General features: G+C 45.0%; 1 protein-coding gene across 4 annotated transcripts in view; it reads right to left on the bottom strand.

Moving 5' to 3' along the window:
• The window catches only part of rbks (ribokinase), a 100,255-nt gene that overhangs the window by 34,532 nt on the left and 41,646 nt on the right, over nt 1-24,077 (bottom strand). For all 4 annotated transcript variants that reach the window (XM_041855639.2, XM_041855640.2, XM_041855641.2 and 1 more), the window contains one exon: nt 6,008-6,172. In XM_041855639.2, the coding sequence (XP_041711573.1) occupies nt 6,008-6,172 (165 nt within the window). The remainder of the gene's footprint in view (nt 1-6,007; nt 6,173-24,077) is intronic.

Below are 24,077 nucleotides of genomic sequence, written 5' to 3'. Positions count from 1 at the left end.
GCGGTGAAGTTGCCCTGTCCCCTTAGCAGAAAAACACCCCCAAAGCATAATGTTTCCACCTCCATGTTTGACGGTGGGGATGGTGTTCTTGGGGTCATAGGCAGCATTCCTCCTCCTCCAAACACGGCGAGTTGAGTTGATGCCAAAGAGCTCCATTTTGGTCTCATCTGACCACAACACTTTTACCCAGTTCTCCTTTGAATCATTCAGATGTTCATTGGCAAACTTCAGACGGGCATGTATATGTGCTTTCTTGAGCAGGGGGACTTTGCGGGCGCCGCAGGATTTCAGTCCTTCACGGCGTAGTGTATTACCAATTGTTTTCTTTGTGACTATGGTCCGAGCTGCCTTGAGATCATTGACAAGATCCTCCCATGTAGTTCTGGGCTGATTCCTCATCGTTCTCATGATCATTGCAACTCCACGAGGTGAGATCTTGCATGGAGCCCCAGGCCGAGGGAGATTGACAGTTCTTTTGTGTTTCTTCCATTTGCGAATAATCGCACCAACTGTTGTCACCTTCTCACCAAGCTGCTTGGCGATGGTCTTGTAGCCCATTCCAGCCTTGTGTAGGTCTACAATCTTGTCCCTGACATCCTTGGAGAGCTCTTTGGTCTTGGCCATGGTGGAGAGTTTGGAATCTGATTGATTGATTGCTTCTGTGGACAGGTGTCTTTTATACAGGTCACAAACTGAGATTAGGAGCACTCCCTTTAAGCGTGTGCTCCTAATCTCAGCTCATTACCTGTATAAAAGACACCTGGGAGCCAGAAATCTTTCTGATTGAGAGGGGGTCAAATACTTATTTCCCTCATTAAAATGCAAATCAATTTATAACATTTTTGACATGCGTTTTTCTGGATTTTGTTGTTGTTATTCTGTCTCTCAAGGTTCAAATAAACCTACCATTAAAATGATAGACTGATCATTTCTTTGTCAGTGGGCAAATGTACAAAACCAGCAGGGGATCAAATACTTTTTTCCCTCACTGTAGGTATTACATTGGTTCCCCTATCCATTCCACTCGCCATCAGAGCACTTGACAGTTGACCATTAGGGTCCCGGTTCATTAGGGAAGTTACAGCACCAGTCACTATGGTTACGCACGAGACCCATAGAGAGCAAGTCAACCTTTTTATTATTGATTCTCCTGATTTCCCTGTTGTGTTAGGTCTTCCCTGGTTAGCACTACACAACCCCACCTTTTCATGGCCGCAGAGGGTTCTCACGGGGTGGTCGCGAGAATGTCAGGGTAGGTGTCTAGGTGTTTCCGTTAGAAATCGTAGAAAGTCCAGACACTACCTCAACCGTGCACATTCCCCCCAAATACCTTTTTTTGGCGCACGCGTTCTCCAAAACGCAGGCGACCAAATTACCACCTCATTGGGCGGGGGATTGTGTGATAAACCTCTGGGTAGACGCTGTGCCACCCTGGAGTCATGTGTATCCCCTGTCGCAGGCTGAAATGGAGGCGATGGAGACATACGTCTCCGAGTACCTGCGCCAGGGGTACATATGTCCCTCCACTTCGGCTGCCTCCTCAAGTTGATTTTTTATGAAGAAGAAAGACGGAGGTCTGCACCCTTGTATTGATTACCGAGCACTGAACAAGGGGACAATACGTTGTAGTTATCCTCTACCCCTCATTCCATCTGTGATCGAATCAATGCATGGGGCGCGCTACTTCACAAAACTAGATCTCCGGAGTGCGTACAACCTGGTGCGTGTCTGAGAGGGGGACGAGTGGAAGACAGCATTCAGCACAACCACGGGGCATTACGGATACCTGGTAATGCCGTACGGTTTGATGAATGCTCCATCCGTCTTCCAGTCCTTTGTGAACGAGGGGTTTTGGGACATGTCTACATCGATGATATTCTGGTGTATTCCGTTACGCGGGCCGAGCGTGTATCCCTGGTTCGCAAAGTGCTGGGCCGAGGTGGTAACATTACCTTTATGCCAAGGTTTGTTTTCCAGCAGTCCGTCTCCTTCCTCAGATACCACATTACCACCTCAGGTGTGGTGATGGAGGGAGATCGCATTTCAGCAGTGCGTAATTGGCCGACTCCAACCACGGTTAAGGAGGTGCAGCGCTTTATTGTCTTTGCCAACTACTATTGGAGGTTTATCCGGGGCTTTGGCAAGGTCGCTGCTCCCATCACCTCTCTGTTGAAGGGTGGGCCGACCCGGCTCCGCTGGTCTGCTGAGGCTGACAGGGCCTTCAGTAACCTGAGGGTTCTGTTCACCTCAGCCCCGGTACTGGTCCATCCCGATCCATCACTACCGTTCGTAGTGGAGGTCAATGCGTCCAAGGTAGGGATAGGCGCTGTCCTATCTCAACGCTCGGGCACGGCACCCAAGCTCCGCCCCTGTGCCTTCTTCTCCAAGAAGCTCAGCCCAGCGTAGCAGAACTAGGACGTTGGTGATCGGGAGCTGTTGGCTGTAGTCCGAGCCCTGACAGTGTGGAGGCATTGGCTCGAGGGGGCGAAACACCCTTTCATTGTCTGGACGGACCACCGTAACTTGGAGTACATCCGGGCAGTGAGGAGGCTGAACCCTCACCAGGCCAGGTGGGCCCTATTCTTCACCCGGTTTGATTCTACACTATCTTACATCCCAGGTACGAAGAATGTGAAGGCAGACGCACTGTCTCGGCTGTACGACACAGAGGAGAGGCCCATAAACAACACCCCTATACTACCAGCCTCATGCATTGTGGCGCCGGTAGTGTGGGCGATGGACGCGGACATAGAGCGGGCATTATTCACAGAGCCATCTCCACCTCAGTGTCCAGCTGGCTGCAGTACGTGCCGTCTCTTGTCCGTGACCGTCTGATCTATTGGGCACACACGTCCCCCTCCTCTGGTCACCCAGGTATCGGTCGTACAGTGCGCTGCCTGACCGGAAAGTACTGGTGGCCTACCTTGGCTAAGGACGTGAGGGTGTATGTCTCCTCCTGCTCGGTGTGCGCCCAGAGTAAGGCTCTCCTCTGAATCATTCTGATGTTCATTGGCAAACTTCAGACAGGCCTGTATATGTGCTTTCTTGAGCAGGGGGACCTTGCGGGCGCTGCAGGATTTCAGTCCTTCACGGCGTAGTGTGTTACCAATTGTTTTCTTGGTGACTATGGTCCCAGCTGCCTTGAGATCATTGACAAGATCCTCCCGTGTAGTTCTGGGCTGATTCCTCACCGTTCTCATGATCATTGCAACTCCACGAGGTGAGATCTTGCATGGAGCCCCAGGCCGAGGGAGATTGACAGTTCTTTTGTGTTTCTTCCATTTGTGAATAATCGCACCAACTGTTGTCACCTTCTCACCAAGCTGCTTGGCGATGGTCTTGTAGCCCATTCCAGCCTTGTGTAGGTCTACAATCTTGTCCCTGACATCCTTGGAGAGCTCTTTGGTCTTGGCCATGGTGGAGAGTTTGGCATCTGATTGATTGATTGCTTCTGTGGACAGGTGTCTTTTATACAGGTAACGAACTGAGATTAGGAGCACTCCCTTTAAGAGTGTGCTCCTAATCTCAGCTCGTTACCTGTATAAAAGACACCTGGGAGCCAGAAATCTTTCTGATTGAGAGGGGGTCAAATACTTATTTCCCTCATTAAAATGCAAATCAATTTATAACATTTTTGACATGCGTTTTTCTGGATTTTTTTGTTGTTATTCTGTCTCTCACTGTTCAAATCAACCTACTATTACAATTATAGACTGATCATGTCTTTGTCAGTGGGCAATCGTACAAAATCAGCAGGGGATCAAATACTTTTTTCCCTTACTGTATTTTATTATTCCCTACAGATTACCGTATTAACCCCTCGTTCCATGTTTCTCTCCTCAGGCCGGTGGTGGCTGGTCCGCTCCAGGAGTCTGAGGTGCGGGAGGTTCCTCCGTCCGTTCCATCCTGGATTTGAGGCATCGGGTGGGGGGCCTTCAGTACCTCGTGGAGTGGGAGGGGTACGGTCCGGAGGAACGGTGCTGGGTTCCGGTGAGGGATATCCTCGATCCCTCCCTATTGCGGGATTTCCACCGTCACCATCCGGCTCGCCCTGCTCTGCGTCCTCCTGGCCGTCCCCGAGGCCGGTGTCGGCGCGCTGCTGGAGCTGCGCGTCAAGGGGGTTACTGTCACGACTTCCTCCGAAGCTGCCTCCTCTCCTTGTTCGGGCAGGCTTCGGCGTACGTCGTCACCAGCCTTCTAGCCACTGCCGCTCCTCATCTCATCATTCCATTTGTTTTGTCTTGTTTATTACACACACCTGGTTCATATCCCCTCATCAGTACCTGCATAAGTGTTCCATCTGTCCCCTTGTCTTTGTGTGTGATTGTTTATTGTGAGGTTAGTGAAGCTCGGTGGAGCTCCTAGTATTTTGTATCGCCGGGATATTTCCCCGTGTGCCTTGTTGCTTCCAGTGCGCCTGTTATGCGCACTGGAGTGTTTTGATGCATTACTGTGTAACTCTGTGTTCCGGAAAAAATCCTGTTATTCTGTGATTTACCCTCCTGCGCCTGACTCTTTCGAAATCACCCATCACAGGTACTGGGTAAAGTGCATGATGCCGTTGACCTTAACAAGGACCCCAGGACCAGCGGAAGCAAAATAGCCACTTAACATCAAAGATCAACCATCATATTTTACAGTAGGTATGGGGTTATTTTCTGCTCATTCATTCTCATTTTGATGCCAAACCAACCACTGGTGTGCATGACCAAAGAGCTCCATTTACATGTCATCCAACAAATGTAAATGCCTGGAGTTTGCTAAACGGCATTGGCACTTGGATTGGAACCAGTACTTTGGTCAGATGACATGAAAACAGAGCTCTTTGGAAATGCCCAGACGAAGGATATTACATTTACATTTACATTTTAGTGATTTAGCAGACGCTCTTATCCAGAGCGACTTACAGTTAGTGAGTGCATACATTTTTTTTCATACTGCTCCCCCGTGGGAATCGAACCCACAACCCTGGCATTGCAAACGCCATGGTCTACATCCCTGCCGGCCATTCCCTCCCCTACCCTGGACAACGCTGGGCCAATTGTGCGCCGCCCCATGGGTCTCCCGGTCGCGGCCGGCTACAACAGAGCAAGGATCTAGAAGGATTCTCTATGGAGGAATGGTCTAAGATCCCTCCCAATGTGTTCTCCAGCTCATAAAACATTTTTGAAAAAGGCTCAGTGTCGTTATCCTCGCAAGCTGAGGTATTGAAAGGTATTGAAAACAAGGGTGTCAATCATTTTTACCCCTACCTTTTTTAGTAAAAAACATGTATTACTTGTTAAACAAAATATATTTCTATTAACAATTGTATTAGTATAACATTTATATAATTTATCAATTTTTTGGAGCATACAATATATGTAATTATTTATTTTATACAGTCATTTTTGCTCATCTTTATCAAGAGTGTCAATCATTGCAGACCCCATTATATATACAGCTAGGGATGTGATTTAGAACAACAAAGACAATCAGGGAAAATAAGATATTGGTGATATGAGGCCTCAGGGTCAATTTCAATAATGTATGAATAAACAGAAGATTGTGCCAGAAAAGCAGGCTTAGTTCTTGATAAATCAGAAAAGAACTTCCCTGTTGACTCACTATAGGTAGGAACATAGATTGTTGAGTGTTCAGGACAGACAGACAGACAGACTGTATGTACACAGACAGACAGACAGACAGACAGACAGACAGACAGACAGACAGACAAAGCAGACAGACGTACCGTTGTTCTCTAAGATAGACCGACAGACAGACAGACGTAGACAGTACGACGACAGTACATAGATAGACGTCCAGACTGACCGTTGTTCTCTAAGACAGACCGACAGACAGACAGAAAGATGTAGACAGACAGACGTAGACAGTACGAAGACAGTACACAGATAGACGTCCAGACTGACCGTTGTTCTCTAAGACAGACCGACAGACAGACAGAAAGATGTAGACAGACAGACGTAGACAGTACGAAGACAGTACACAGATAGACGTCCAGACTGACCGTTGTTCTCATGGGCCTGGCGCAGGGCCTGCAGGGAGGTGTCCGGGCTGATCTCCAGCTGGCACACCAGCACCTTGGCACTGCTTAGGGCTGGCAGTGCCCGCCGCAGATCCTCGCCACCCAGTAGCAGGTTGGCACCAGCCACGATCACAATGGCGTTCTCCCCTGTGGACGTGACACAACCGAAAGTGACCAAATGGAAAGATGATGACGGGGCAGGAGGGTCACTGGCCCTCGCTTACGACAGCATACGTATGTACTGTGTGTTTTTGGAACACCAATCTAATTCCATCATATCTGCAACAATTAAGTAGCAGGTTAAAGGTGTGTGTTTGTTGGTGTTCCAAAAATGTTTTGTTCACTCCACCTTGCTTTCATGTTGGGCCACATTCTGCCACATTGTTAAACTGAGCCTTGGACTGGGCCTTCGACATGCTCCAATCTCCTCTGACTGTTTTTTAGTACTCCAACACTATGCACCTTGAATGACTAGCTGTGTGTTTCTTTTATGGGTATTGTTGAACAATTGTTAGCTGAATCGCAGGGGTCTGAGATCCTTGAACCACTTTTGCTCAGTGGATTCAGGAAAGGAACTGCCATTCAACAATTGTACGTCCTGTCAAATCGTCTTTTGAAAGTGAATCCACAATATCAATTAATTTCCTGGATTGAGTTACAACGGAAATGACCATGGACTGTTGTTTTCAACATAAATCTCGATCTATTCTACACAATTATATCAGTTTGTGCCCACTCGCACTGGTTAGTAGGGTTGGGCGATGTCAACCTTTGTCCTATCGTGGTTATGTACCCATAGAAAAAATTGTGATATACACATTTATTTTTTGTGTGTGGGGGGGAGTAAAACAAATAAAATATACTTTGAAATTGAATGCAACAGGACGAATCATGACGAAAGATGTTGTTGAAAGCCTGGGCAGATGCTAAGTGCAGGCAAATATTTTCTAATATTCCTTTCTGGTGGAGGAGCTTTAGCAGGTTTGTGTCTGTCTGTGTGTACGCGCTGTGATGGAGCAGTGACTGTCTGATGAGCAACAGGCTGTCTTACTGTAGTGACATCATGGGCTGGATAGAAGCAGTCAACTGTGTTCAGAACTGGACAATAATTGCTTTATTTGCCTCATAAAATAATAGAAAAATAAACAATATAGTTTGTTCTAAATCTCATAAAGCTGTGATTGAAAATAGCGTATGCCTAGGCTTAGGTTTAGGCCAGTGGTCACCAACCTTTTCTGAGTCAAGATCACTTTCTGTGTCAAAATGCAAGCCGAGATCTCACGCTCAGATTTGTTGAAAACATGACTTAGAAAACTTAAGCCTATGCAACATTAACCAAGTAAAAACAGTTCTAAAGCAATGAGGTTTATGCAGTAGGCTATAGGCCCAATACATCATCACTGCATACTGGCTATCCTTGAATTGCCCTGCCAATGTTGTTCTTCTCAGACCATTTAGAAATTAGATATATATACAAATTTGGAACATGATCACACTGGTAATAGATAATTGTAGTATTACTTGTGAGGCACAGCTGAGTGATCATTAGGGCTGTCCCCGACCAAAAAAAAAATTTGTTGACCAAAAGTCGTCTGTTCTTTCGACCAATCGATTGGTCAAAATTTTTAAGCGTGTATTTTTCCATATACAGTGCATTCTGAAAGTATTCAGATCCCTTGACTTTTTCCACATTTTGTTACGTTACAGCATTATTCTAAAATGGATTAAATAAATCTACAAAGTGAAAACAGGTTTTTAGAAATGTTTGCAAACAGAAATACCTTATTTACATAAGTATTCAGACCCTTTGCTATGACACTCAAAATTGAGCTCAGGTGCATCCTGTTTCCATTGATCAACCTTGAGATGTTTCTACAACTTGATTGGAGTCCACCTTTGGTAAATTCAATTGATTGGACATGATTTGGAAAGGCACACACCTGTCTATATACGGTCCCACAGTTGACAGTGCATGTCAGAGCAAAAACCAAGCTAGGAGGTCGAAGAAATTGTCCGTAGAGCTCCGAGACAGGATTGTGTCGAGGCACAGATCTGGGGAAGGGTAACAAAACATTTCTGCAGCATTACAGGTCCCCAAGAACACAGAGGCCTCCATCATTCTTAAATGGAAGAAGTTTGGAATCACCAAGACTCTTCCTAGAGCTGTCCGCCCGGCCAAACTGAGCAATCGGGGGAGAAGGGCCTTGGTCGGGGAGGTGACCAAGAACCCGATGGTCACTTTGACAGAGCTCCAGAGTTCCTCTGTGGAGATGGGAGAACCTTCCAGAAGGACAACCATCTCTGCAGCACTTCACCAATCAGGCCTTTATGGTAGAGTGGCCAGACGGAAGCCACTCCTCAGTAAAAGGCACATGTCAGCCCGCTTGGAGTTTCCCAAAAGGCACCTAAAGACTCTCACACCATGAGAAACAAGATTCTCTGGTCTGATGAAACCAAGATTGAACGCTCCAGAGTGCTCAGGACCTCAGACTGGGGCCAAGGATTCACCTTCCAACAGGACAACGACCCTAAGCACACAGCCAAGACAACGCAGGAGTGGCTTTGGGACAAGTCTCTGAATGTCCTTGATTGGCCCAGCCAGAGCCCGGACTTGAACCCAATCTAACATCTCTGGAGAGACCTGAAAATAGCTGTGTAGTGACGCTCGCCATCCAACCTGACAGCGCTTGAGAGGATCTGCAGAGAAGAATGGGAGAAACTCCCCAAATACAGGTGTGCCAAGCTTGTAGCGTCATACCCAAGAAGACTCGAGGCTGTAATCGCTGCCAAAGGTGCTTAAACATAGTACTGAGTAAAAGGTCTGAATACTTATGTAAATGTAATATATATACAGTACCAGTCAAAAGTTTGGACACACCTACTCATTCCAGGGTTTATCTTTATTTTTACTATTTTCTACATTGTAGAATAATAGTGAAGACATCAAAACTATGAAATAACACATATGGAATCATGTAGTAACCAAAAAAGTGTTAAACAAATCAAAATATATGTTATATTTGAGATTCTTCAAATAGCCACCCTTTGCCTTGATGACAACTTTGCACAGGCTTGGCATTCTCTCTGTTACGAACCCCGTGGCTCTAAACGTCTAGGGTGGATGGACATGAGACCCGTAACATAAATTATGCAAATTATAAGTGTGACATGGAACAGTGAGAACCAAAAATGACACAACAACCATGAACTACACAAACTTAAATGGTTTATTGCTAAACACACGGTAAGGTTTGGGAAAAAGGGCTGAGCAGGACCCAAGAAATGAAACAATAGTGTAAAACCCCCTAAACTGATCTAGCCTGCCTAAAGAACCACTAGGCTACTGCTACCATACAAAAATACAGTGGGTGGTCCGCTCCAGGTCTAACTAGTGTTTATAGACAGATTTCTTCCCTACGGGTAATGTACGCCCAAGGGCAACTAGCTTAAACTCCCCTTTTCCCAAAAACACACAAAGCTACTAAACAGGGTAATCAGCAAATTAGTGCGTACACAACACACAGGACACCACCGTGTCCATACTCACATATGGCAAAAAGTCTCTCTCTCCTGCAACAAACACAAGTCTGGTTTTTATAAAATGGGATGTGTGATTGAACAAACGAATAACAGGTGGTGCAATTAACAGGAATGTTCACTGATTGGTCCAATCAGCAGACACCTCAACGACCACCAATCAGGAACATACAGGACACCTGTGATTAGGGCAGAAGGAGAGAACACACACAAAAACACAGGATACCTGTATCCGTAACACTCCCACCCTTAAAAGAGCAAACCAAAATGGTTTGCGACACACGTACTATCACAACACCCAAAATTCAATAATCATCCTGCCGGGATAACAAAAAAAAACCTAGATCATTACACACGAGACAAAGCATCTGCCAACACATTATCTAACCCCTTTTTGTGGCGGATCTCCAAATTATAATTTTGCACGACAAGTGCCCAACGCATAAGGCGTTGGTTCTGGTTGTACATCCGGTGGAGAAAAACTAAGGGATTATGGTCAGTATACACTACCACTGGTAATGCACTGGAACCAACATAAACTTCAAAGTACTGCAGAGCTAACAACAAAGCTAGAGCTTCTTGTTCAATGGTGGAATAGTTTGTCTGACATTTGTTAAATTTCGTGAAAAATAACAGACAGGATGGTCCACTCCACTCTGGTCTTGCTGCAGTAGAACAGCACCAGCACCTCTGGCACTTGCATCTACCTCCAGTTTAAACGGCCGCTCAAAATCTGGCGCAGCAAGAACAGGAGTACTACACAAGAGTGCTTTAGCAGTGTTGAAAGCAGTACAACAATCTTCAGACCATACAAATTTTCTCGCCGGACTGAGCAAATCCGTTAATGGAGCAACTACCGCAGAGAAATTTTTACAGAAACTACGGTAGTAGCCAACCATCCCTAAAAACGGCGTAGCTCTCTTCTGGTGGTAGGTGCGGGAAATGCGTTTATAGCTGAGACCTTGGCATCTACAGGGCGCACCTGACCATGGCCGACCTGTTTACCAAGATAAGTAACAGTGGCCTTCCCAAACTCGGCACTTTGCTAAGTTCAGGGTTAGAGAAGCGGTTGCTAGACGTTCACACACTACCCTTAGAGTGTTAACATGATCAGACCACTCAGTTGAATAAATTACCAGATCATCAAGGTAAGCACTACAATTAGGAACTCCAGCCAATACTGTGTTAACCAGGGCGTTGGAAAGTGGCTGGTGCGTTCGCATCCCAAATGCCATGACAGCATATTGTAGGAAGTGATCTGGGGTCACAAAGGCAGAGATGTCGGAGGCACGTGGGGTTAACGGCACCTGCCAGTAACCTTTTAGAAGATCTAATTTGGTTACATAAGTAGCAGCACCAACAGTATCAATACAGTCATCCAGTCTGGGTAACGGGAACGAGTCGGGCACTGTGACAGCATTGACTTTCCGATAGTCCGTACATAATCTGGATGTCCCATCAGGTTTAGGAACCAGAATGCACGGAGAACTCCAAGGACTTGAACTTGGCATAGCCAGGTTATTCTCCAGCAAATAACCGACCTCACCCCTCATTATCTTTCTCTTAGCGACGTTGACACGATAAGGATGTTGCTTGATAGGTGCAGCGTTTCCAACATTAATGTCATGTTCTAACACATTTGTACATGTAGGAACATCATTAAAAAGACATGGAAAGCTGTGTAACAGTCTCACAATATCATCTGACTGTCTGTCCGTTAAATGAATCAGGCTTGCCGGGAGAGACAACAGCATCTCTGAATTGGGCAATCTAGCACACTGCTGCTGAGTATTGCGCAACTCCAAACCATCTCCGTCCACATCATTAACATTACCTCCCACTACAGCCGTAGCAGCAACAGAGACAGCCGACTCGGCCAGTTTCTCTGGACTGTCTACCTGAGTGACGGGTCTGTTGTGGTATGTCTTCAACATGTTAACGTGGCACACACGAGATTGGCGTTTTCTATCAGGAGTCTGTATCACATAGTCAGTTTCAGTTAGTTTCTTTTCAATGACATAAGGACCAGAGAAACGTGCTGACAATGACGCTCCTGGCACAGGCAACAACACAAGAACTCGGTCACCTGGCTGCAGTGAACCGAGAAACAGCCTGTGTGTCATAGTGTCGTTTCATCCGTTTCTGTGAGGAAGACAGCGCTTCCTTTGCTAGAGCACAGGCAGCATGTAGGCGCTCACGAAAGCGACTAACGTAGTCCAACACATTTTCTTTCACACACAACTCTTGTGACAAAAACTGATCCTTAAGGACTTTCATAGGTCCTCTCATGGTGTGTCCAAACACCAGTTCAGCTGGGCTGAACCCTAGGGATTCCTGTACTGTCTCACGGACAGCAAACAACACTAGAGGAACTCCCTCATCCCAATCTTTCTCAGATTCCAAGCAATATTTACGGAGCATAGACTTCAGGGTCTGATGCCAACGTTCAAGCGCACCCTGAGACTCTGGGTGATATGCGCTTGACACACGGTGTGTAACTGACAAGGATTTTAACACTTGTTTGAAAAGTTTAGAAAGGAAATTCGTACCCTGATCAGTTTGTATCACCCTAGGTAATCCAAAAGTTGAGAAGAATTTGATCAACGCTTTACTCACCACTGGAGCAGTAATCCTTCGCAGAGGAATGGCCTCTGGGTACCTGGGTGGCACACACATAATTGTCAACATAAACTGGTTACCAGATTTTGTTTTTGGTAATGGTCCAACACAATCAACCATCACATGTTCGAATGGTTCACCTATGGCCGGTATGGGACAAAGAGGCGCGGGGGAAATAACCTGGTTCGGTTTCCCAACTACTTGACAGGTGTGGCAAGTCCGACAGAACTGAGCCACATCTTGTTTTAAGCCAGGCCAAAAGAAATGTCGCAAAACTCGATCATAAGTCTTGGTGACTCCCAGATGTCCGGACCACTGGTGATCATGAGCGAGGGATAAAACATTTTGTCGAAAGGCTGTAGGAATCACTATTTGGTAAACAGCATTCCAATCTCCGCCAGCGTCAACATGGGATGTCCATTTACGCATGAGGAGATTACCATCAATGAAGTATGCCATGTTTTTCTTCTTTAGCTCGTCCTCTGAGACAACACTAGAAAAACATTTAGCCAGACTAATGTCAACCTGTTGGTTAGCGATCAGCTGCTCACGAGTAACTGGTAACTGTATTGCTTCAGCAACAAGTTCCACATCCTTCTTCCTTTCTCTGGGCTGTTGGTCAGACTGCACCAGCTTACCAGAGGTAGCACCCGAACTATCCTCTGGGTCACACTCTCTGAATAGAATGCGTGTCTGACAAATCTACCACTTCACCCACTTGTCGTGCTTGAGCACGTGTGACAGCACAAGCGGGGAACACATCTGGATAACCCTGTGCCAGCTCCTCGGAGAGAGACTGGTCACTTTTATCCAATACCTCCAATATGGGTATTACCTTTCCTCCGGCAATATCGTTGCCCATTATAAATGTCACACCTTTTACTGGCAACATAGGACGTACGCCCACTCTGAACAATCCACTGACTAACTCAGAGTGTACGTTCACAAAGTGCAATGGCACTGGGACGAAACCCATTTCAATTCCTTGTACTAACACACTGGAACCACAATATGTATTACTGGACAAGGGCAACACATCAGCGAGTATGAACGACTGCGCCGCACCAGTATCTCTGAGGATTCTAACTGGACGCTGAGACGCTTCGTCATTTGATATAGAAACAAACCCCTCAAAAATGAACGGTTCATAACTGTGATCTGGGACAGGGACTTTCAAACCACATTCACTATGAGGCTTCTGTCTTGATTCCGGCTTTACAACCGTACGAATCAGCCCAACACCCGTTGGCGGCCTGGCGTGCTGAGTCATCCCCGGCTTGCGTTTTAGCAGAAAGCAATCATTAACTATATGTCCCACCTTATGACAATAGAAACAGTGACGCACATCTTTTGGGCGTGCTGGATGTACTGCTGGTCGACTAGGACTAAAAGTTAGCAACTCTGCAGCCCTGCTCTCCGTACGAGGCGAAAACACGCTCTTATGCGTCAACACAAACTCGTCTGCCAATACAGACGCTTCCGACAGTGAGGATACTTTCTGTTCGTTCAGATAAACTACAATGCGTTCCGGTAAACAATTTTTAAACTCTTCTAACAAGATTAACTCCCGTAGAGAGTTAAAATCAGTTACCTTACTAGCACTGTGCCATTTGTCAAACAGATTTCCTTTGTCTCTAGCAAACTCCACATAAGTCTGAGTAGGAGACTTTTTATGAGACCTAAATCTCTGTCGATATGCCTCAGGAACAAGCTCATAGGCACGAAGAACAGTAGCTTTGACCACTTCATAATTCAAACTGTCTTCAAGAGGTAGCGCTGCCAGAACCTCTTGGGCTTTACCTGTTAGTTTACACTGAAGTAATAGGCACCATACCTCTTCGGGCCATTTCAATGCTACCGCTATCCGTTCAAACACACTGAAATAGGAATCAACCTCTGACTCCCTGAACACAGGTACCAAGGTGATCTGCCTACTAATATCAAACGTAGTAGACGACCCAGCTGGTGAGGATGGCTCACTAGCAGGCATAGTATGAGCAGAGACTAACCTCGCTGTTTCTGCCTCTAGTTCCATTTTACGCAACTCCAGTTCTTGATCAAGCCTACGCGTCTCCAGTTCCATCTTACGCGTCTCAGTTCCTGATCAAGCCTACGCGTTTCCAGCTCTGCCTCTAGCTTACGCGTCTCCTGATCAAGCCTCACGCGTTTCCAGTTTGTCTAGCCTGATTTGTGCCCGCTCTTCCGCCTCCATTTGGAGCCGTGTCGAGCGGACATCCATCCTGGCATCACTGTCAGTCAGTGGGGAGAGTGGGTCATAACGGGGCAATGTGGCTGGAGCCTTAGTCTCGTCCTCAGACACTGATGGGCTTACAGGAACAGCAACCACATCCCCTACAGGAGCAGCAGACTCAGGCGGCGGTAACTCAAGCACTCGCTCGTTCAACAATATCGCTAGCACTACTTCCCTAACTTCTGCTTTCACTAAACCCCTCGGTATGGGTGCAGAAAAGTGGTCAGCCAAAGCCTGTAGATCCACTCTACGACAATTCTCAAAAATCTCCCACGTAGGGTTTTCCAAAAATGCTTCCAAATCAAAAGTAGCCATCCTACTAGCAACACGAGCCGTCGACTACTGAACACACAAAAAAAACAGGTAGGACAGCTGCCAAGCTCAACACTGAACCAGACACTTACTAATTTGCATGAGTAGCATGGGATAGATCCCAGACGAGCCCCCACTTCATGTTACGAACCCCGTGGCTCTAAACGTCTAGGGTGGATGGACATGAGACCCGTAACATAAATTATGCAAATTATAAGTGTGACATGGAACAGTGAGAACCAAAAATGACACAACAACCATGAACTACCGTCAAACTTAAATGGTTTATTGCTAAACACACGGTAAAGGTTTGGGAAAAAGGGCTGAGCAGGACCCAAGAAATGAAACAATAGTGTAAAACCCCCCTAAACTGATCTAGCCTGCCTAAAGAACCGCTAGGCTACTGCTACCATACAAAAATACAGTGGGTGGTCCGCTCAGGTCTAACTAGTGTTTATAGACAGATTTCTTCCTACGGGTAATGTACGCCCAAGGGCAACTAGCTTAAACTCCCCTTTTCCCAAAAACACACAAAGCTACTAAACAGGGTAATCAGCAAATTAGTGCGTACACAACACACAGGACACCACCGTGTCCATACTCACATATGGCAAAAAGTCTCTCTCTCCTGCAACAAACACAAGTCTGGTTTTTATAAAATGGGATGTGTGATTGAACAAACGAATAACAGGTGGTGCAATTAACAGGAATGTTCACTGATTGGTCCAATCAGCAGACACCTCAACGACCACCAATCAGGAACATACAGGACACCTGTGATTAGGGCAGAAGGAGAGAAACACACAAAAACACAGGATACCTGTATCCGTAACACTCTCAACCAAATCTAAATTAAAATGATACAAACCTAAAAAGTAACTTCTATTACCAATGACAACCATTTAAAAATAGCCTACATAAAGCCAACAAATAAAAACATTGCAGCCTGCAGGTAAAAAATATCCTGATAAAAAAACAAATCCTATAAATCACATTGGCTACGCATGGCCTGTATGCAACGAACTGGAAAGAAGCTTGCACTAGCAAATTTGTAACATTGTATAAAATATTCTGGGCTCTCAGAGTTTCCCACACCAGTGAACTCGGGCAGACACAGCTGTAGGCTATTTTGCGCAAGGGATCAGAGCATGACGTGGTTATCGAAAGGGAGAGAGCTGGAAATATTTTTCAAATACATTGAGGAACTATTGTCATTCTCAATGTATGTAAAAACAGACGTTGTTTGCTTGCTGTTTGAGGTGAAGAAAACATTACTTTGAGAAGCTCCACAGCTCATTAGTGAAGGTGCAGCTAATCATAAATACTATCAGCTCCCCAAATGGGCACATTTACAGTATATACCTACATTTGCGCACAGGCCAGGTAGCGTATAAGCCTCCTTCTATGCGGAATCAGGTGCACGTGCTTACTCAACATTGACAGTAGTGCTCCAAACAAAGGACAGACTAAAATACTAAATTGACAACATTCGTAAATGGAATTAAATGAATCAAAACTTGTTTCTCACAAGTGTAGCAAAGGTTGTGGGCTCTGCAAACAACGTGTCCACTCTGACAATGAGAACAGTAAAAGACTGAAATAATATTATATTGAATGCATTAACAGAAATTACCATAACCAAACAAACATTGTAGATTACAAATGATAGGAATTAACGGTAAATGTAGGCTACTACTGGTTATATATGTGATGGGGAATTGATAGACACTAACAATCAAGGCAAAGAATTCACACAATGAAGTTATGAAACAATGAATGTGCAAAAATTGGCAAGAGAGCGCGCATTCTGGAGATGTGCATTGTGCATTTTAGCCACGCGGCCTCCGCAATGGATTAGTGCCATCCATGCGGCCTCCGCAATGGATTAGTCTCAGCCTCCACAATGGATTAGTTCACTGAGATGGGTGCAAATCAGACAGGTGTCTCGTGTGCCATAAAAAATATGCATTTGCTACTGCTCGACAAAAAAAGAATCTTGGTTGCACCAATTCATGTTGTTACTTCTATGACCAGAGAAAGTGAAATATTCGAGATCGACCGGTTGGTGAACACTTGCTTAGGCTATAGACTTTCACTCTTGTTATTTTTGAAAGCCACAACTTTAGGACAACACCTTCGTAGGGTAGAATATTTTAACTTGTCTTAAAGCTTTTAAGATAGGCCAGTAGGAGGAATGAGGATAGGTTATTGGCCATTTGGTTTTCAACCTCGCTGGGAGGGTTTTTCCGGCCCGCATGGATCATTTCTTTCTTAATAAGCTTAAATTTAATTCAACTTGTCATTCGATTTTTCTATAGGCTATTGATATTGGTTGTTCTCTCTCATTATTAGTCTCCTGGCTACCTTACATTTTCAGGCTATTCAAATAACTTTTTGAGATGGAACTCTGTTCCATATACATAAACCATATACAATGCAGAGAGAAGGGAATACAGACTACGTTTTTTTTTAACAGCTAAACACAAGATAGTTAAGGAGTGTCCATTATATTAAAAAATATCCGACAGAGAGAGTCAGAAATAAACAATATTTTTGTGCTGCTTTGGTGGAATTCTCTGCATTGTGTTATCTACATCCCTCTCTTGCGTTCTGTATCACATATTTATTGAAATAGGCTATTGCAAATAGGAATAGACAAATGTGCGCTGCGAGACTCCAATCTTTACTAGGGGGCGCCAGTCAAGTTCAAATAGGCTAAACCATCGTCTGTCACATCACGATGTCATTGTCGATAGACGATACTATCGTAATATCGCCCAACCCTGCTGGTTAGCGTACTAAGCGTGCCGACTGATTCCATTTGTTAGCATATTTTCTGCCATACTGACTGATTCTGGATTAGCTAGCCCAGTTCTAAGCATAACCATTTCTAGCTGAACATCATAGCAGGCCTGGAAGCAGTTACTAATCAAAAGAGGACCATCGTGCTCTACCAAGTTTGGTTGGTGTGTATAACCAGTGAATCCAGATAAGCAAAAAATGTGATGGGTCCGCACTAATGTCGCATAAATCTTACTTCATTGTTCTTTTTCACTGCATCAGGGTGGCATACACAGACGTTTTGGCAAAACAGCGTTCTTCAGTGAAGAAGAATAAGGCTGTTAATCTGAAATGTTAACATATTTTTGAGTGCGGACCATCACATTTTTGCAGCAGTTGCTAAAAGATCATTGTCGAACATCTTCATATACACAACTACTCAATGGGCTACCCATTTACTTATTTTTTGTTTTTGTATGGAGACCTGATAAAGACCTGAGGATCAATACATTGCTAGCCTAATAGGCTAGCCAATATCACACTTTCTGAGCATTATATTGCAGTTTGCTTTTCTTTTTGCTAATCATATCTTTTGACCTCCAGCACCTGCCCAGAAAAATTGGATGTGTGTCTGTTTCTTACCCTACTCACACTAGGGTTGTGACGGTCATGGAATTTTGGATGACGGTAATTGTCCAGCGAAACGACCGCTGTCACCGTAATAACCGTACATTTTTTGTGTGCACATTTTCTTCTCTCCTCCGCTCCTGGCTGCATGTGCTGCCATAGAAATAGAATGAAAAGAACAGGCGTCCCCATTCAAGTCAATGATGACATAATGGGTGGACTGGCGGCCCCTGCGAGTGTACCCATAAGAGCAAAGCAGGAAGTTAAATATGTGCAAAAATATGTGCTGTGATTTGTTGATTCAACTCAACTGACATTACAAAAAGTACATTCCATTGCATGAGCTACATCAGTTAACATCATTTTAATGAACATTCTACAATACCATGGAAATTATTGTATCACAATACCAGGCAGCCATTGCGAGTGTACCCATGAGTTTACTAGTCAGATTTCCAGGGTTAGAGGCCAAATCTATTCATTCTATTTCTATGTGTGCTGCTGTTGCATTGTGGGGGATGTTGCCTAAGCAACCAAAGACTTGTTTGCTACAACACCTTGCTTGTTTCAGCAAGGAGCAACAACGTTTCAACACATTGTTAAAAGTCTAGTGTTGTACGGTATACTGAAATGTATGTACTTTTTAGATACTAGAACATGAAAAACGGTTCGGTACTAGAATTTTTGTTACTTTCGGTACTTCTGTGAAATGTGTCTCACGTCATATACGGATTGAGAGGATCTAGTCTGTCTAGTAATTTGTCTGAATCTTTTCAAGGAGGCAATAGTAAGCTAGCCAGGCTACATGCGCTTGCAGCTGACACAGCACGAGCCAATTTTGAGAAGCAAGCGAGAGGAGAGAGAAAATGCCGACAGCATGGCTTCTTCAAACAAAAACATCATACCTCCACGCCAGCAACTTGCTGACAAAACTGGCTCCAGAAGCGAATGATGGGAATACTTTGATTACAGAGCAGATGATGAGGGCCAGCCCACAGAAACAACTACGCAAAAGGTGTTACATAGCAGTGCAAGGGAGGTTTAGTTCCAAAACGTCATAAAAAACTATTTTACACATGACATGACACACAGCATTGAGGAGTACACCACATCAGTCACTGGCTTCATCAATAAGTGCATCGATGATGTCGTCCCCACAGTGACCGTACGTACATACCCCAACCAGAAGCCATGGATTACAGGAAACATCCGCACTGAGCTAAAGGGTAGAGCTGCCGCTTTCAAGGAACGGGACTCTAACCCGGACACTTATAAGAAATCTCGCTATGACCTCCGATGAACCATCAAACAGGCAAAGAGTCAATACAGGTCTAAGATTGAATCGTACTACACTGGCTCTGACGCTCGTCGGATGTGGCAGGGCTTGAAAACTATTACAGACTACAAAGGGAAGCACAGCCGCGAGCTGCCCAGTGACACAAGCCTACCAGACGAGCTAAACCACTTCTATGCTCGCTTCGAGGCAAGCAACACTGAAGCATGCATGAGAGCACCAGCTGTTCCGGATGACTATGTGATCACGCTCTCCGTAGCCGATGTGAGTAAGACTTTTAAGCAGGTCAACATTCACAAGGCCGCAGGGCCAGACGGATTACCAGGACGTGTACTCCGAGCATGTGCTGACCAACTGGCAAGTGTCTTCACTGACATTTTCAACATGTCCCTGACTGAGTCTGTAATACCAACACGTTTCAAGCAGACCACCATAGTCCCCGTGCCCAAGGACTCTAAGATAACCTGCCTAAATGACTACCGACCCGTAGCACTGACGTCTGTAGCCATGAAGTGCTTTGAAAGGCTGGTCATGGCTCACATCAACAGCATTATCCCAGAAACCCTAGACCCACTCCAATTTGCATACCGCCCCAACAGATCCACAGATGATGCAATCTCTATTGCACTCCACACTGCCCTTTCCCACCTGGACAAGAGGAACACCTACGTGAGAATGCTATTCATTGACTACAGCTCAGCATTCAACACCATAGTGCCCTCTAAGCTCATCACTAAGCTAAGGATCCTGGGACTAAACACCTCCCTCTGCAACTGGATCCTGGACTTCCTGACGGGCCGCCCCCAGGTGGTAAGGGTAGGTAACAACACATCTGCCACACTGATCTTCAACACGGGGGCCCCTCAGGGGTGCGTGCTCAGTCCCCCTCCTGTACTCTCTGTTCACCCATGACTGCATGGCCAGGCACGACTCCAACACCATCATTAAGTTTGCCGACGACACAACAGTGGTAGGCCTGATCACCGACAACGATGAGACAGCCTATAGGGAGGAGGTCAGAGATCTGGCCGTGTGGTGCCAGGACAACAACCTCTCCCTCAACGTGACCAAGACAAAGGAGATGATTGTGGACTACAGGAAAAAAAAGAGGACTGAGCACGCCCCCATTCTCATCGACGGGCTGTAGTGGAACAGGTTGAGAGCTTCAAGTTCCTTGGTGTCCACATCACCAACAAACTATCATGGTCCAAACACACCAAGACAGTCGTGAAGAGGGCACGACAAAGCCTATTCCCCTCAGGAGACTAAAAAGATTTGGCATGGGTCCCTCAGATCCTCAAAAAATTCTACAGCTGCACCATCGAGAGCATCCTGACTGGTTGCATCACCGCCTGGTATGGCAACTGCTTGGCCTCCGACCGCAAGGCACTACAGAGGGTAGTGCGTACGGCCCAGTACATCACTGGGGCCAAGCTTCCTGCCATCCAGGACCTCTATACCAGGCGGTGTCAGAGGAAGGCCCTCAAAATTGTCAAAGACTCCAGCCACCCTAGTCATAGACTGTTCTCTCTGCTACCGCACGGCCAAGCGGTACCGGAGTGCCAAGTCTAGGTCCAAAGACTTCTCAACAGCTTCTACCCCCAAGCCATAAGACTCCTGAACAGCTAATCATGGCTACCCGGACTATTTGCACTGCCCCCCACCCCATCCTTTTTACGCTGCTGCTACTCTGTTAAGTATTTATGCATAGTCACTTTAACTCTACCCACATGTACATATTACCTCAACTACCTCAACTAGCCGGTGCCCCCGCACATTGACTCTGCAACGGTACCCCCCTGTATATATAGCCTCCCTACTGTCACTTTATTTTACTTCTGCTCTTTTTTTTCTCAACACTTTTTTTTTGTTGTTGTTTTATTTTTACTTTTTTGTTGAAAATAAATGCACTGTTGGTTAAGGGCTGTAAGTAAGCATTTCACTGTAATGTCTGCACCTGTTGTATTCGGCGCATGTGACCAATACAATTTGATTTGATTTGATTTGATTTGACATTTGCATTGTAACATTATTCTACTAGCAACTTAATCTCGGTTACCCAGAAGTAAAATTATGTCGCAAAAGTTTGTAATTTCCTGTTTTACATCTGGGGGAAATGTCGTTAACAATTGTGATTACCTTTGCGCAAAGGAAGGAAGCAAAGTCTCCTCCTTCGCAAACGGAAACTCTCAGCCAAACCCCACCCTTCCGCTAATTTCACCCGTGTTTATCATGGCCAAAAATGTAATTTTTGTTTTCATAAATGTTAACGATATAGCCAATTTTGAGTTTGTGGCTGTGGAATCTAGTGGAAACCGTTTATCATCCGCACACAGGCTTGAAAATCATTGCACCAATTTAAGCACCGCCTTCGCCCAATCCTGATTCGTCCAAATAATCAATGACAAAAACCCCAAACCAGGAACTACTGCTGCTCGTAATCACATAAGTAATCATATCATTCTACGTGAGACTTGACAGATTCTCACCGTTTCATCCGTCTACGAGAATCTGTCCACGAGAGATTACTAGCAACTCAATTCTAATTATTTTTGAGTGACAATGACATTAACATATATTTAGCATGACATTCATGTGAGCATTATAATATGATTACAACCCAAAAGTAATGTGAAATAACTTAGTTATGCCAGCAATATATTTAGACTACTTCGCGTTTGTCTAGGCTTGCTAGCAGTCGTCAGCCAGCAGCCCTGGATGGAGCATTGCACCCTGGGAGTTGAATTGCACTCTGGGAATCATAGTATGCTGTGCAAAATCCATTGTACTTCTTTGGGGTGTTAGACTATTGCAATATAGAAGCTTCAGAAATGAGCTTCAAAGTGTTTTTTTTTTTAATGTCGTTTTGGAGCTAAAACTATTCATTTAACACATTCAATTATTTAGCTGTAATGAATAATGAATCATAGCTCTAATTAATGTCATTTGACCCAACATTATGGCCATAGATGAGCAAATTAACCCTGATATGTGTAACGATCCCGGCAGTCTGAGTCGGGTCCTGTCTGTGGACTAGTTTTTCTGCTCGTGATCTCCAGTTTCCCGAGGGTTCTGGAACGCTCCGGGGAGCTCTCTTGATTTCCGCACCTGCATCCCATCAGCAATCTGCACACCTGGTCCTGATCATCACCCTTCTTAGGCTCTGGCCTAACATCCATTCCCTGCCGGATCGTTAGCCATGAACAGTAGGTTTACCAGAGTATCAGTCTTAGAGCTTCTAGCGTTAGTTTTGTTGTTTTGCACCTTGTTGGTTTGTTGTTTACTTACCTCCGTTTTGTTCCATCTGCAGTCACTCGTCCGGAACCTTCATCCAACCTCTGCCTGGTGGTCGGCGGCTGCCGAGCCATGATTGGATCAACCACTGCACCCCCAACCACTAATCAACGCCGCCCGCTCTGTTCCCTGGATTATTCAGCATCACTCTTGAATTTGTAAATAAACACTCACCTTCGTTTCAACTTACCTTGTCCTGGTCTGCTTCTGGGTTCTGGCTTTGTAACTCGTGACAATATGTATCCAATTACATTTTAAAACAGTTTAGATGTAATTGTAGAATTATTTTGTATGCTCTGAGTCTCAGATATGGTTTTGCATAAGGAATATTGAAGATATTCTTCTGTTATTTAATATGGTGTTTTATTTTTTAAAGAACTTGAGTATAGAACAGAATATATTATATTTGTTATTTTAGTTGTTATACTAGTTATTTTCATTGTTCTAACATTATCACGTTTCAGGAGAAGACCCAGATGCAGACAGTGTCGAAGTACAGAAGTTTATCACAAAAACAGGGGGCAGGCAAACGACAGGTCAAGGGCAGGCAGAGGTCAGTAATCCAGATCAGAGTCCAAAAGGTAAAGAATGGCAGGCAGTCTCAGGGTTAGGGCAGGCAGAGGTCAATAATCCTGGGTGGTATGACAAGGTACAGAACGGCTGGCAGGCTCAGGGCCGGGAAAAATAGAAAACAGGAACTTGAGAAAGACAGGAGCAAGGTGAAAAACGCTGGTAAGCTTAACGAAACAAAACCAACTGGCAACAGACAAACATAGAACACAGGTATAAAAACACTGGGGATAATGGGGAAGATGTGCGACACCTGGAGGGGGGTGGAGACAATCACAAAGCCAGGTGAATCAGATCAGGGTGTGACAAACATATTGTTCAATGTTCAATTGTTCAACTGTCGGTATTGAAGTAAAAATTCTGGTATTATGACAACACTATAAGAGTCCATGTTATGGCAGAAATGGACTCAACCGCACGAATGTCCGGCCTTCCCGTCTTCAGTCAGCTGTTCATTCCACATGTTGTGACTTACATTAATGTGATGACTGTTATTTATCGAATCAACTAACTATTTTTAATTGTCACTCGATTAAATTAATACTGTAACAATTAACTCATGAGGAATTTGGGGCACCACGGAATAAGTTGTTTAACGAGTTACCATCTCCCAAATTAAACTCTTAGAAGACATATAAACTCAGCAAAAAAAGAAACGTCCCTTTTTCAGGACCCTGTCAAAGATAATTAGTAAAAATCAAAATAACTTCACAGATCTTCATGGTAAAGTGTTTAAACACTGTTTCCCATGCTTGTTCAATGGACCA

The sequence above is a fragment of the Coregonus clupeaformis genome, chromosome 29 (genome assembly GCF_020615455.1).
Source record: "Coregonus clupeaformis isolate EN_2021a chromosome 29, ASM2061545v1, whole genome shotgun sequence".
Lineage (NCBI taxonomy): Eukaryota > Metazoa > Chordata > Actinopteri > Salmoniformes > Salmonidae > Coregonus > Coregonus clupeaformis.
Note: the sequence above shows the minus strand (reverse complement) of the source record. Positions and strands in the feature narration are given on the sequence as shown.